The sequence below is a fragment of the Nipponia nippon genome, unplaced genomic scaffold, assembly GCF_047370975.1.
Source record: "Nipponia nippon isolate SJK-2023a ecotype South Korea unplaced genomic scaffold, ASM4737097v1 scaffold_2, whole genome shotgun sequence".
NCBI classification, from domain to species: domain Eukaryota; kingdom Metazoa; phylum Chordata; class Aves; order Pelecaniformes; family Threskiornithidae; genus Nipponia; species Nipponia nippon.
The window spans coordinates 58,532,032-58,547,150 of record NW_028262336.1 but is presented as its reverse complement, the minus strand read 5'-3'; the positions used below and the strand labels follow the sequence as shown (position 1 = coordinate 58,547,150).

The following is a 15,119-nucleotide window of genomic DNA, read 5'->3' as shown; positions in this document are numbered from 1 at the left end:
CTAGAAAGTGAAGTAGTGTGAACATGAAGAATGAAGTTTAAATATTTTTTAACCTGATAGTTATAAATTATGTGGTGGTGACGTGAGAAGATGTGGTAACATGAGTTCAATTATTCTAGTAACAAAATCCACAGAATCTCACAGGTTGTCATGACAATTTGGCTTTCTGTTATAATAGGTTCACCTCCAAAATATCAAAAAGTGCATTTATTGTTTATCTATGTTTGCATTATTGGAGTTAAAGTCAGTGGTACACTTTGAAAATGTGTATGTTTAAGCCTATGAGTAAAGCAACAAAGGTACCAATCATTTGTGTTAACTGGAAAAAACATTAAGTATGTTTGGTGAAAGTAAACAGGAGATATTACATGGATACTTTCTGCTGGGCTCTTAAAGAAATAACTTCAACCAAATTTGTTCTTGACTTGATTTTACAAAGGCACGTAGTACCGGTCTTACAAAAAGCCAAATGGTCAAGGTGATCTCTGAAAGTCTTTGACATAGTAGTATATAAATCTAAAACCTGCAGAAGATGTGAATAGCTACAGCACAGCCTACAAAATAACCACCAGGCCAAAAAACAGGAGAATTTAAAGGCAATCAAGTAAATTCATGGGAGGGAAAATGAAGGTGTTGACACGGACTTTGGTTGAGAAGCTCCTGAGTTGCAGGTTGCCAGAACTTGGATGGCTGTAACAGAGAACACACACTTGGTTGTCGTGGTTGTCTTCTTCCCATGCTGTCCCCCTCTCCGTCCTACTGGCACCGGCTGGAAAGCCTCCAGGACCTCCTGGAGCTTTGCCCTGCTGCAGTATGGATATTCTTACATAACCTAAAGCAACCTGACAGGGTAAATACACTTGATAGCAATTTGTTCAGCATGGATGGCTTGAAGCCACAAGGTCAAGAATTTAAGGTAATTTACTGCCATTTGTCATGCTGGAGAAGTGAAGGAAAACAGACATTTCTGTAGATAATACACTCTTAGTTGTGTTGTGGGCTGAACAGCAGAGGTTGCATTTTTTTGTAGAAGTACTGGAGTCTCCAGTTCTGATATTTTCTAAAATGAAGCATCTAGAGAGCTAAAAGCAATTAAGCTGTATACAAGACATATTAGATATCACTGAAAGAAGAAGCATCGTGAATAGTCCATTCTGCAAGTTAAATGAATCCTAGGAGTGATATACTGTCCAAGTAGAAGTGTCATTATTCCATAACAAATATCATATCTTTTAAATGAATTGAAAAGTGAAGTCACCTGGCGCTGGAGCAGAGCATAATAGCAGTTATTTAACAGGTTGAAACAACTCCCATTGAATCTTTAGTACTTATCTCCTTTGATGTAAGTAACCCAGCCATTGTAAGAGCAGATGTCAGTGACTGTGGATTAAGGGGATTACTATTGAAAGGGCATGATGGTCTCCTGAAGTCAGTTGCTTACTATTTAATGATGATGAATAATACTGAAAGCAGTTATTCTGAAATTGCATGTCTCTCTTCTTAGTCAAAAATATAGGAAAAATCCTGAAGAATGAGTGTCTCATGAACTTGTTCCTGACTACATGCTGCTTATGCCAGGATAAACAGCTATGCCTTGGGTAATCTGATAGCAAGCTTTCAAGCCTACTGACAGTGTAATGGAGCCAGGGGATGAAAAAAAAGCAAAAAAATCAGGAAGAAATTGAATTCAAGACTAATTGACACAACTTTTTCAGCAAAATTTGGAAAAAAAAATTCATTTTGGATCAATTTAAAATAATACATTTAAAAAAATAAAAACTTTGTTGCTTCCAGGATATTTGAAACATTTTTACTTGCAATGATTATGGTGAAATTTACCTGAAAAAAGGGGTCCCATCTACTGCCTGCTACAAAATCTGCAAATTAGCACTTGGGGCCACAAGTTCTGCAGCAGCAGCTAGTGTAGGGAGTGCCACAGGGCAAGGGTTTCCTTTCTTCTGTTATCAGGATGTGGTTCTTAGGGACATGGTTTAGTGGTGAACTTGGCAACTAGGTTAACGGTTGGACTCAATGATCTTGAAGGTCTTTTCCAACCTAAATGATTCTATGATTAAACGTAGGACTTTCTGTAAGAGGGAGACATTATTCAGTCAGAAATATGATCAGAGGGCTCAGTCAAATAGGAGCAAGGCTTGAGAAGATTTCAGAAGATACAGGGTAAGGCTTGGATGCCCTGCAAAGCCTGACTTCTTTCACTGTACCTCTGCATCCTCTGACATAATCTGCCAGCCAAAACAAATTAACCTTTAGATCAATCTCACAGACTGGCACAGCAGAATTGGCAGTGAAATCTGCTTGGCAGCAAGAGTTCTCGTGGAGAACGGCAGGGCTTGTGTTTGTTACTCAGTTGGGTCCTTCATGTGTTATTTCTTTATTTACATTGATGGGAAATATATGAACATGGCATTTTGAATTAACACATAGTCATTTTCTACAGATTAGAACTGAGGGACTGGTGGGTACTTTTCATGCTGTGTTAGTGAGAGGGATAAGTGAGGCCAGGCGCACCTTATAGCAGTGCCCCAGCAGGGTGGAATGTTAAACAAGATGAAGAAGACACTTATAGGAGGAAAACATCAAGAAAATAGCACCATGACCAGAGAAGTTGTTTTGCAATGCAAATATCAAAATTTATCTGTATCCAATTACAGCTGAGACAGTTATATTAACTGGCTATTGTTGTTAGGCTTTTAATTTGCCTTGTAATCTACATCTACTGTATTAGTTAATAGACGAATAGGCATTTATTGTATTACGCATTAGAGAACAATCTAGTTTTAACTAGCATGGGCATGCTGTTGTTTTCTAGATGGCCTGTTATTATGGTTTGGGCTAGTTGAAGATTTGTTGTTGGACTTCTGTTGGAAAATACAATTCTCTAACAAAAAGGAAATTAAATATTGGCATGAGGATTAATTATGACTACTAAGTGCTAAATTGATAAAGGAAGACTTTCAGAAGCTATTTCAGCTGTAGAGATCAGGTGATGCCTCATTAAATACCACAGCATTTAGAAGTAATGTGATGGCATAATCACTTTTAAAATTCCATACTAATTAAAAATTTGCTTTTTTTGCACTGTATTGAGCTCATTTCAGAGTACAGTAGCACACACTACATTAGAACTATTGTCACTTTTAAAACAATCTGTTCTTTTCCATTGTTTACATCCTGCACTGACAACTCTCCCCCCACACACACTTTTTTTACATTCTATCGGTCTGCACAGCTTTTTCAGAGCATATGTAAAGCAGTACACTTCTGTGTCTGGACCTCAGATTAGTACAATCAACTGTATCTTTGAAGAGATCTAATTCTGATAGAACCAATCAGAATTTTTCTCCATTGGAAAAAAAAAACAAACACATGATTGTGAAAAAATCATAGTTTTGCCAGTATTATGACTCTATTTTTGTGTGCCATACAACTCTTTAGCTGAATTATACCACCAAACGCACGGAGAAAGCATGAGATCAGAAATTTAGGTGTTCCCAAATAGCTCTAAATCAGTGAACAGATACTGATTTGCAGTACCTTTTTTTATGAAATGCAATATATTTTTATATGTATATATATATATATATTTAATTTCTAGATGGCTACCCTAAAGAGGAAATGATTTACAGATGGAGGAAAAATTCAGTGGAGGCTGCTGACCAGAAGTCTTGGAGACTCTATCAGTTTGACTTTATGGGTCTCAGAAATACTTCAGAAATTGTGAAAACCTCTGCAGGTAAGAATGATACAAATGGTAGTGCTTGTTTTGTAAAACAAATTATTTCAAAATATTTGTTCCAAGTTTGCTTTCATTCGACTACAGTTTGATTTCAATGTGTACCAATGTTCATATTAAAACCTCTGAAGTGCAGACTTCAAAACTGTTGACTTTTTCTAGATTTTTTATAACTTCTTCTCTTTTTATAATTTTACACATTGACAAATAAATGCTAATTTGACACGGCTGTTTGTTATATACTTGAAGTTACTACAAGATTCTCATTTCTCAGATAAAATTGTTAAGTTATTCCTGCAATGAGACATACGTTTTCACCGTAAATTAAAGAGAAAATTTTTCAGCACAATGGCAGAGTTAGTGAAATTAAACAATTTCAATAGTAGTTAATCATTCAGCCAGAGGTTTAGTATTTTTCTTAATATTTCAAAGGCACTTTTTATTTCTCAGCTGATAAGTGCCTTTGCTAGTGACCTTACCAATTGATTGTAATTAAAATCTAATGATGCCTATTTTATTTCTTCAGAAATCTTGCTGTTTCTTATAATAACAGCAACATAGGGAAAAAAGATGTATAAATAGAACACATTATTTGAACTGGATAAATTCTCATAAAATTCAGACAATGTCTAAACTTTATACATGACTCTGCAGTAAGCTCCATGATTACCATTTGGTAAGCATTCTCCCAACTGTAGAAGGAACATGCTAGAAGCAATCTTCTGCTTCACTGGTGGTGAATTTTTGAAAAATCCAATTAATTCTTTTAAAAATGTGTGCAGAACTATGTTATTCTTTTGGAAACACTGAATAATAGTAATAATAAAAAATTATTAATCTGTGAAACTACTGCTGCTGGGTCATGATCCACCCACTAACATCAGTAATGTATTCTCAGGACTGGATAGCAATTTTTGTAATGAAGAGTCACTAAAGCTTTAGTGAATATTTTGGGCTGGTAGTTTAGCAGAGCAAAATTTTGCAAACAGCACATATGTAAAAGCTACAAATCCTTGTAGTTTGTAAGTTTCTCAGGAATGCAAATTTCCCAGGTGAGTCAGCCATAAGTTGAACCAGGAGTTGGTGGATAACAATCAAGTACCTAACACCAAATGATTAAAGTATCTGTGTATGTAGGCATGGAGATCATTGGAAGGGGTGGTACCCATAGGAGAGAAAGCCCTGCTTTTTCTGCTTTGTTCGCATCTGGAGTGATGCCATCTTGAGTTTGCATCAAGAACTGCTAAATACACATGCAAAAATTACCAAGTCAGCCATATTAAGATGTTGACAGTATCTTGATAAACAGATCTATTAAACTCTTCCTTTGCACAGGACAAAGCCATTTTTATAGAGGTCTCATTCAAGTGAGTAAATGGTTAATGTGGAGCAAGGAAAAATATATTTTCTATGCTCTTTTTAGTATGTGTCCAGTTCTTAATGAGTGAGCTGACAGTATGTTTTTCCTATTATTGCTATTGCTGCTTCTGCCCACCCATGTTTATGAGTGCAAAACCCAATAGCAGTGTTGAACTGAACCTACTGAAGCCATCATGACATTTCTATTCTCCCAAAGACATCACAGTACCAGGAAGTTGCTGGCAAACTGAAGTTTATTCAAACACTAAAACAAACAAACAAACAAACAAAAAAAACCTAAAACAACCCTCTCAGGAGGTTGTAGAAACTAACTGGGAAGAAACAATGTAAAACGTATGGGTCAGATTGTCAGCTGTGTTTTCAGGTAGAAAAACAAGTTGTGTATATGGCCCATATATTCTGTCCAGCAGATGGCTGAGAAGGGGCTCTCATTCAACAAATATATGAAAAATAAAACCCTGAGTTTGCGTGTGGACCTGAATTTGCATAGAATAGACTCTCTGGCTGTATTTGCACTATAGTTGAAGGTACTTTCAAGGTCAGATTTACTGAACATCAACTGTATTTACAGTCAGGAGCAAACCCTGGGACAGGACTTGGGAAAACTAACTGGTACATTGGAAAACCTTGAGTATGCCCTATGCTATAGAGCAAGGATTCCCAAAATGAAGGGAGGGAGACATGACACAACCCACCTGGGACTGTGCAGTATGTCTCAGAGACAAAATTTAAGATAATTTTGCAACTACCTGCTGTGAGCATATAAGCATATGTGAACAAGTAGGATAAAGAGACAGCCGTGCTGTTGTACATGCCTATTTACTGAAGAAAAGTATCCCTATCCAAAGAGTTTGAGAATTAGGGAACCCCCAAAGCTGCTGTTTCCTACTGCATGGACAGTCTCTGGTGAAGGGAGATGGCAGCTGCTGCCTACAGGTATCCCATCTCCTTTACAGCCATGCCATGGAGGCTACAGGTGGTCAAAGAAGACATGCCAGGTTCTGTCAGGGAAGATCTGGGGCATATTTACACTAAAGCTGCCCGAAGCGGGAGACTGCACTGGGGCTGCCCCTAGGATGCTATAGGACCACCCTTGACTTCAGGCTGCTCCCCAGAGAGACCAGTTCCCACCGACTAGCCTCCGGGACTGTGTGTGGTCGCTCTGAGCCATGCAGGGGCCTATAAAGTTCCCACCAGCCTCCATCCCTTTGCAGGCTCAGGACAGAAAGGAAGAGCAGCGTTGGTCAGAGTGCTGCCCAGGGAATCATTCAGAGTAACGAGATGGAGTTAGGCAAAGGGAAGCAGGCAGGATACCAACAGCAGCTTCCTGACAAAGAGAGGTACCAAACATCATCTCTTCCTCCCAAGGGAAATTGTGGAACCCACTGTTACACAAGGCATTTAAAAGCAGACTAGGCAAAGTATGAGAAAACGTACTGCAGGGAGCAGTCCTCCACTAGCAGGACATGGATTCAAAACCCTAACCTCTTTTTCTGCTTCTGACTTACACCTTTCCGCTGGTTTATGACACTATTACTTCCCACTAAACTGTGTGTTCATCATATATATTATGAGACCTGCTGCAGCATTACCTACCCGTGTACAGTTCAGGGATGCCTTTTTTAGCTCCTTTTCAGCAGTGTTCTAGTTAAAATGAAGAGAGGTCACACTGACCACACGACAACACACTGCTGTTCTTCCAGCATTTGTGTAAGGCCTTTCTTGGTAGTCATTTTCACCACAAAATGACTAGACTTAGTATTCAGCAGAGTTCTGCTATTTGTATTCTTTCAGTCTTTCCAAACCTTTTTCAGACATCTAAATAACCTTTATGTTAATCTAGGGCAATTTCAGAGGTACACAAGTAGGAAGCCAGCTGTCACAAAGGCTATATTTCTGAAATCTAAGCAAGATGAGAAATGTTGTCATCTCTTGCCTTGAACGGCTGAAAGCATTGCCACAGTGGTATGCTTTAGTCTTGCAAGAAGACTATCCTCTTTTACAATAATCTGGCAGCCAGAGAAAGCTTTCGTTGCCATCTGGAAGAGGTGTCCAGCTTTTTCTTGAGGATTTTTTTTTTAATTTCATGCTAAGATACAAACACAACCAGACAAATATCTACTGCATATGGTGATTACATGGCATACACAGCAGAAATCACTGTGCCGGTGCTGTGGTCATGAACCTTATCTTACACTGTAAGTAAGCTCTCACTGTCAGGTGATACCAAACCAATTTACAAGTACTGCAGAACTCCCTTGTTGCCATCTGGCAAGATACTCAGATACTACAGCAAAAGCACTTCTGTTGCTACAATGTCAAATAAGGCTGACAAAGATAATTAAAGTAGAGGGAATACTAAGCCACCTGGCACTGAGCTGTGAAAAAAGGAGGAACTGCATATAAGGAGAAAATTCTCAAATTTTAAAACTGCAAATCAGCCAATGGAAGGGTGGTCAGGAAAACAGGAGAGAGAAAGGAGGAGAACATCAACCTTAAAAGCACTCTGTGTATGTTTGCAGTAAACTTCAGGTTTCTGAGTCCCAGCCTTTCCAAGTACACTTAGGGGGGAAAAAAAAGAAAAAAAATAAAAGAAAAAAAAAGAAAAGCAAAACCCAAAAGAAAACCATGAACGAATCTATGAGTAAAGCTCATGGAGTGAGCTGTAGTGTTGCTTGCACTTTTCTGCTGACATCTCCCCCAGGGAAAGTCTATTCATTCTTTTTAAACCACTCAGTTTTTTACACTGCTAGATAAACACAAAGACCTTGTAGCTACTGAATCTAATGTTCAGTTACTTGAAAACTTCTTTGCATCATACAAGTCCTTTTTGTGTTCTTCCTCAGATGCTTTTAGCCTGAGAGATTTTTGCAGTCCAAAGGAGCCTTTGCATAAATAAGTTCAAATAATTCATCAGAAATAGAAAACACCATAAAAGTGCCCTATTTAAAAACTTGAATAGCTGATCATTACAAATGAAATATACAGAACCACACAGAAAGTATTGTTTCATATGTTCTGAATAACCCTAAGCATCAATACCCAAACCCAGTAAATAGTCATATCTACCACCATAAAAAAGTACACCTTTGCATACATACAACGGATGGGTGATGGTTAGTGGAGGCTGCCTGTCATTCAACTTCTAAATTGTGCTTTATATTTTGAAATTGCTGTCTCATCAAGTACCTCAGCTTACATGGTGCTCTCAGCCCTGTAATCACAGGGCTGCAAAGCAAGGTTAATATCTGATGTCACAGATTCAGATAAATCTCTTTGGGACAATCGTAATAACAACACTATTTAAAGCACCTACTCTGTTGCAGGGGACTCAGTAAATGGCAAGTAAAAAACTACCTTAGAACAAAAGTAAGAAAGCTTATTTTTTAAGAAGATGAAAAAACCTACATAAATGGCTATTAGCCGAAGAAGAGAGCAATAGACATGTTTTTATAGGGAGGCCAAATTTCACTGAGGGACACCTCATCAGGTTAAGGGATGGGTCAGGTGGAGACAGGCATTAGCTGATGTTCCTTAACTTTGTCAGAAGACCAACACACTCCCAGAGATTTATCCAGAGGAAAAGATGCTCATGTGCCTAGTTCTTCTACTAGGTGAGCAAAGAACACCTGGCTTTACAAGCCATTTCAAAATCAGCACTTCTCTTACTTTTCACTGTTAAATGCTCCTGGATTGCTTAGCTGCCGGCACAGAGGGCCCATGACGAGTACCTACACAAGATGAGCCAAGCATCCCAGTGGCAATACAGGGTTCAGCCAGCAGTCCAGCCATCACCCCATAGGTACGTGTTGATGGGCAAGACTACCACCCAGCCCAGACATCAGGTGGGCAAGGCAAGGCCAGGGTCGGCAGCAGGCAGCTAAGCCTCTCAGCTTGGGGAAAGGGATGCAAGGGGGTGGTGGTGGAGAAGGATGGTCACAGGCTGATCAGGGCAACTGGAGCCTGTTGGTGCACTCATGGCCCTGACAATGAGGGGAAAAAAAATGCACAAGATGCCATAGTTGCTGAATGTGGTTCTGTCTGTGCGTGTTTGCTTTTAATGATCTGGTTCAGTCACACAGTCTCCTGTACCAGCTAACTGATCTGAAGACATTTATTTAATGATATTCATGAAGCTCTTTTCATTTTTAGTGTCATTGACATTTTTTAATGTCCCACTGAGTCCTGATGGCACATCAGAGAGTGCTTGTCATCTGTGTGTTCTTCCCAGGAAAAATACGAATTTTTGGGGTTTTTTTTCCCTCAAATACCAAATTCAGTGGGATCCAGCACACACTACCTCAGCTGGCTGTGCTGTACAGACTGTCTTTAATCAGATGGCATCCTGAAGCAGAGAAGTGGAGACTCAGATAAATGCACGCATCGTTGGAAAACAGTGCCTATTTTTACCTACCTGGCATTGCAGGAGCTTTGCCTCTTTCAGCCAGGGTATCACATAATCTCAATTGCTTTAATGGTTAGGCTTTGGTTTACAGCCTTCAGTAGACATCTACTCTGAGTTCCCATCATTCCAGACAGTGTCCACTCCTCTTCCAAATACTGCCCCCTCCTCCCCTTATCCTGTCCTGCCTGACTCCTAACGTGAGTGCAGAAGGGGAGAAAGAGAATTTGCCTTTTTTTTTTTTTTTAACCTGGCACGAGTAGAGTGGCAGCTGGCTTCCAGCATCTCAGAACCTGCTTTCTCCTGATGCCAGACAATATCTTCTGTGTATCCAGCATTTGTGTGTGGAAAAAGTCTAACACTCCCCAAAGAGGTAGAACAGAAAATGGTTTTGGTGGGAGAACTCTCCGTTGCTCTGCTTTCTGGCTCTTCAGTTCCCACACACCTCCCCTGGCCTTTAGACACTTCCAGATACAACCCATACTCAAGGTCGTTGGGTCTTCCTTTGTATCAGGTAGATGTAATTATCCTTGTAGCTGTCCTTGGGTTTTTGAAATTTGTGGTCTGAATTTTAGACCTTGCAAACCTACAAACTGTGCTTACATTTTTTCCCAAGGTTCATTAAAACAGGTTTGGGCTTTCAAAAATCTGTTTCTGTCATTTAGGAGGAAATCCTAAGAGGTTAGGAATCAAGCTAAAATTCTGTGTTGCTAAAATCCTGTGTTGAGTCTTGAAGCTGAATATGTTTATTTTTATAGGTGGTAGACAGAACCATACAGGGGCAGCTGATGCTAGAGGTGCTACCCTTTACCAGAACCTGCTGCCCCCATCACACTCCTTTCTGCTTTCTCACCTTACCTACACAAACACACACATACAACTTCTCAGAGTCCTTGTGCATCTTCTACCCCCATGGGCCCTCATGTCCAGCAGCTCTAGCACTGCCAAACTAGGAGGAATGCACCCTTCAAAGCCCTTCTTGCTCAGCTGTACAGCTCCAGTGCTGAAGGTACCTCTGCTTGCTGTCTTCACACAGGCAGACATGCACACCGTACTAGCACTTGCAACCTAGTTTTCACTCTTCTTTCTTATCTGCAGCTTTTTCCACAACTTTGTCCTTAATGAAATCCATCAGACCTGGTGCAAGAACATAAAATCCCATTTAGGACTTGAAATAGATTGAAAACACTACTTAGTACTTGAAAATAATGCCTAGTACTGACCCACTGAACTGACTTATGGGATTGTCGTGGTTTAGTTCCAGTCGGCAACTTAGCACCACACAGCTGCTCGCTCACCCTTCCCCCACCCCCCTGGTGGGATGAGGGAGAGAATTGGGAAAAAAAGTAAAGCCCATGGGTTGAGATAAAGACCATTTGATAGGACAGCAGAGGAAGAGAAAATAATAATAATAATAATAATGATAAAAGAATATACAAAACAAGTGATGCACAATGCAATTGCTCACCACCTGCTGACCGATGCCCAGCCCAGCCCCGAGTAGCGGTCGCTACCCCCCAGCCAGCTCCCCCCAGTTTATATACTGGGCATGACGCCATACGGTATGGAACAGCCCTGTGGCCAGTTTGGGTCAGCCCCCCTGGCTGTGCCCCCTCCCAGCTTCTTGTGCACCTGGCAGGGCACGGGAAGCTGAAAAGACCTTGACTAGTGTAAGCACTACTTAGCAACAACTAAACCATCAGTGTGTTATTATCAACATTATTCTCATCCTAAATCCAAAACACAGCACTATACCAGCTATTAGGAAGAAAATTAACTCTATCCCAGCCGAAACCAGGGTAGGCATATATAATGAATTCACTCTCTTACTTTTTCCCTGTTCATTTTTCATAGTTCATTGTGAAATATGACTCCAGTAACACCTTTAAATCCAGAATGTTTATACAGCTTAAAATTACTTTGTGTGCAGCACCAAATACACAGCCTGGATTTGAATTGGCTATCATTCTTTGGCTCCTTTCAGAGAAACAGAATAACACTGAATGTCCTTGCCACTGCAATCATCTCTGGAATGAGAGAATATCATAGGACTTTTTTTCTGACAGTAAACACCAATTTATGTGAAGATAGAAAACTAGCCTGATTATAAGAAGATTTCGCAATAATCTTTTTGTTGACAGAGTTTTTATCTCTGATAGAGTATTTGCAATAAACCAAATCCCAGTTTAGCAGAGATAATCAACAGTGGCTGTATTGACTTTTAAAGGATATTCACATGTCACATGATAATCGATTAGTATGAATATTTTTAATAAGCCATAGTTTTTCTAAGAGAAATTTCAATTTTTACTTTTAACAGCAATTCATCTTGCACTGATATTGTAAACTTCATATAATAGTCTGATAATTTTGTCATTAGCCACTCAGGTTAGAAATGTAATAATTAAATAGACAATTACTAATAATACTTCTGTTCAAATGTTTTCCTATGTTGGTTACAAGTTTGACTGACACTTATAGGACTCAAAACTTTTATATTGCCCTGCAAATCCAGCACTTGCCTGTCTTGTTACAAAAATATCTCACAAAGCTCATAGTAAGACAGCTTCTGAAGAGAGTGCTTTATAACTTGATCAATAGCCTACTGCAGTTAATGGAGCTTTTCCCTGATGCTGGCCTGGGATCAGATCCTGAAATGTGGAAGCCTGAAACTGGCTATTTAATGTGAGTAACTAGAGAAAGCTCAGTTTATCGATATACCAGTGGGCTAAGTATAACATGCTCTAAAACCACCTTTCTTCTTCTGTTTACGACTAGTACAAAAGATGATTAGAACAAGAGGAGTGGTGAGGATATTATTCCTCTCCATATTTTTTAAGTTTTGTAGAACTGCATATATAATTGGTTTCATTCTTATGCTTTGCCTTGCAGAGACATAAATAAAGTGACTTTACTTTGTGGTAAAAGCAAAAGTAAAAAAAATAGACAGTGGAAGACTTGGAGGCAGGTCTTCACCTGCATTTTTTTCTTAAGGGAAAATTTCAGTAGTAAGCAATTTTTCCCTAAAAAAAATATGTAATCCCCATTAAAAGACCTCAAGTTGTCCTTTTTAAAGATTTTCATATTGTAATGAAAAAACCACACAGTCTTTTTCCGTTAGGTTTTTCTTCAGCTGAGGTTTTTACCTGATAGTTCTGTATTTTGGAAGTTTTGTATCTGTCTGACTTTAAGAGGTTCTTGAATTAACGTCCTCATTCACTCATCCAGTGGCAATGTTGTATTTGTCACTCCTCTTTGTACACGGAGTCCTGATCTCCTGCTTCCTTCTACTGGTGCTCCATCACTTTTCATTCCAGGATAATTCACCGGAACAGGAGGACAACAGAGTTGACTCTGTTCTCCAGAAGCCATAACCTGGAGCTTGGGGTTATTGACCTGAGCTCTCTTCTGAGCTTAAAAGAGTGATTGGATATTTAATAGCAATACCAAGAACTAAGTGAACCCACCTCAGAATTTAGCATGAAGGCTAGCCAAATCACTCACTTGAGAGGTAGGGACTTTGGTTTCACATGTCCTGGTGCTTTAACCAGTAGGCCACAACATAAAAAGCAGAAGGCTGCTGTTGCTTCCATGTTTTGCTAGGAAAAAGATTTTGGTTCCTTACTTCAAAAGAACAGAGTTGTGAATTCTTCATAGCAACAGAGGCCTTCCTAGCAGCCACTTCTCCTCATCTGCACTTTTTCCTGCCCAGCTTAGATGACACCATGGTGAGCTGCTGGCTTTCATGGATTCATTCTGAGATGCTCAGCTCCCTAGCTCGCTGCAGAAAGCCATGGCAAAATTGGGTCTGTGGGGATGATTGTGTGGCCAGGGACTGCCAAGTGACAAGTTGCACTGCCATGTGCATGATACCCAGGCCCTTAGAGGTACAACCTGTGGTGTACTGGACTACATTTATAAAGGCAGTAAGTAGCATGCTGTCTGTGGTAACAAAAGCAGTAAGGAGAGAGGGAAGTATTTCCATAGAAGAGACACCGTGACTGCAGTCAGAATGGCTTTACAAGTGTCTTTAATACACAAGATACAAAGCAGAATTGGATTCACAAATTGTATTTACTTCTAAAAAGGTACACAATGCAGACAGAGTATTTTGACTCAAATTGCAAAACATATCTTGAGATTTTCTGACCTACAATGCAGATTGATGGTCAATTTCTGGTATTAGTATCACCGTAATGGGGATGGAAAGATGTATTATATAAGAACTGTGAGCCTCTTTGCATTTATACAGCTGAGAACAACTTTCAAGACTCTTGCTATTCCAGCACCTCTGGCTTTTGTTCCTACTTCTGTGCCATTACACCACTGTATTGGTGATTTATGGTTGGCTCAATCAAAAGATTTGTATTAATGCAAACTGTGAAGGTTTGGCCTTTGCTCAGGGTTGCTACAATGTTATCTAAAAGTCTTTCACAAGTAGAAATTGTACTTAATTTAAAACTCGCAGTATTGCACAGGATATTTTATATTTTATTCACTGCTGAATTTACAATCTTAATGAGAATTTTAAGATACAGAATGGGATGACTATTCACGTGTCACAGAAAGGTGCTAAGTGTCTTTTTAGATTTTAATTTGCCATACCTTAGAAAAAGTGCAGCACAGAGTAGTTACGTGCTAGCAAGATCTCTAAATTTAGCCTTTACTCTTTCACACTGGGGTCATGTTTCCAGATTTCTTCCATGCGGTCATAGAGGCTCTGTGCCTCTAGGACCCTTTTCTGCAGATAATATTCACAACATTCAGGTCTTGTTCATAATAATAACAACAATTCCATTTCAGTCAACACCTTCTGCTTCCTAGTTACACAGGCAAGAACCAAAATCTCTTCTATGATTAGTTGCCTGATGCTAGATTTATCCACCGCCTACTGAAGCCAGTATGTGTCTTACTATTACCTGCCAGAGAGTCTGTCAAGTATGAGCTATGCTGTCAGATAGCTAAGGAAATAGTACAGTACAAGTGTTTAACAAGTTTCCAAACCTTACAGCAAATGCAACAAAAGTAATGATATGGGATAACATGACAGAGCATTCCTGAAGTCTAAGGAAGCCTGCCATGACCAGGGCTACCACAGCATCGCACAGAGAACCAGAGGTGAACCCTTGCCAGTTGGGTGTGGCAGTTTGGCAGTGACAGAAATCTGGGCTGGCATCAGTTATGATGCATTGTGGTGTTTACAAAATAATTTTGGCAGAAGACACCAAATAGACTATCACTCATTACATCAGAGAAAGTTAATCATAGTCAACTTGAGACAAACTGAAGGTGTTGACCAGAGTTTCATTGCTTCATAGAAGTAAAATATATAATCCCAAGAGTACAGGAAGGTGGTATTAGGACAAGGATCTCAAAACACTCAAGTGACTTTTACTGAGTTCTGCCAATGTCCTTGTGCTTCTGAACAGATGAATCCTCTTGAATACATCACCTTCTTGTATGAGCCTTGTAAGTCTGTTTAGCCTTTTAGACCATTATATAAAGCAGTGGTAGAACTGTAATAGTAGACAATACCCTTATATAGGATAATTCTGTATGATAGTGGGGCATGTTAGCCTCTCT

General features: G+C 39.5%; 1 protein-coding gene across 1 annotated transcript in view; it reads left to right on the top strand.

The window, feature by feature from the left end:
• GABRG3 (gamma-aminobutyric acid type A receptor subunit gamma3) overlaps window positions 1–15,119 on the top strand; it is a 334,473-nt gene that overhangs the window by 271,982 nt on the left and 47,372 nt on the right. Inside the window, exon 6 of the mRNA XM_087758171.1 lies at window positions 3,617–3,754. Within this exon, the coding sequence (XP_087614297.1) occupies window positions 3,617–3,754 (138 nt within the window). The remainder of the gene's footprint in view (window positions 1–3,616; window positions 3,755–15,119) is intronic.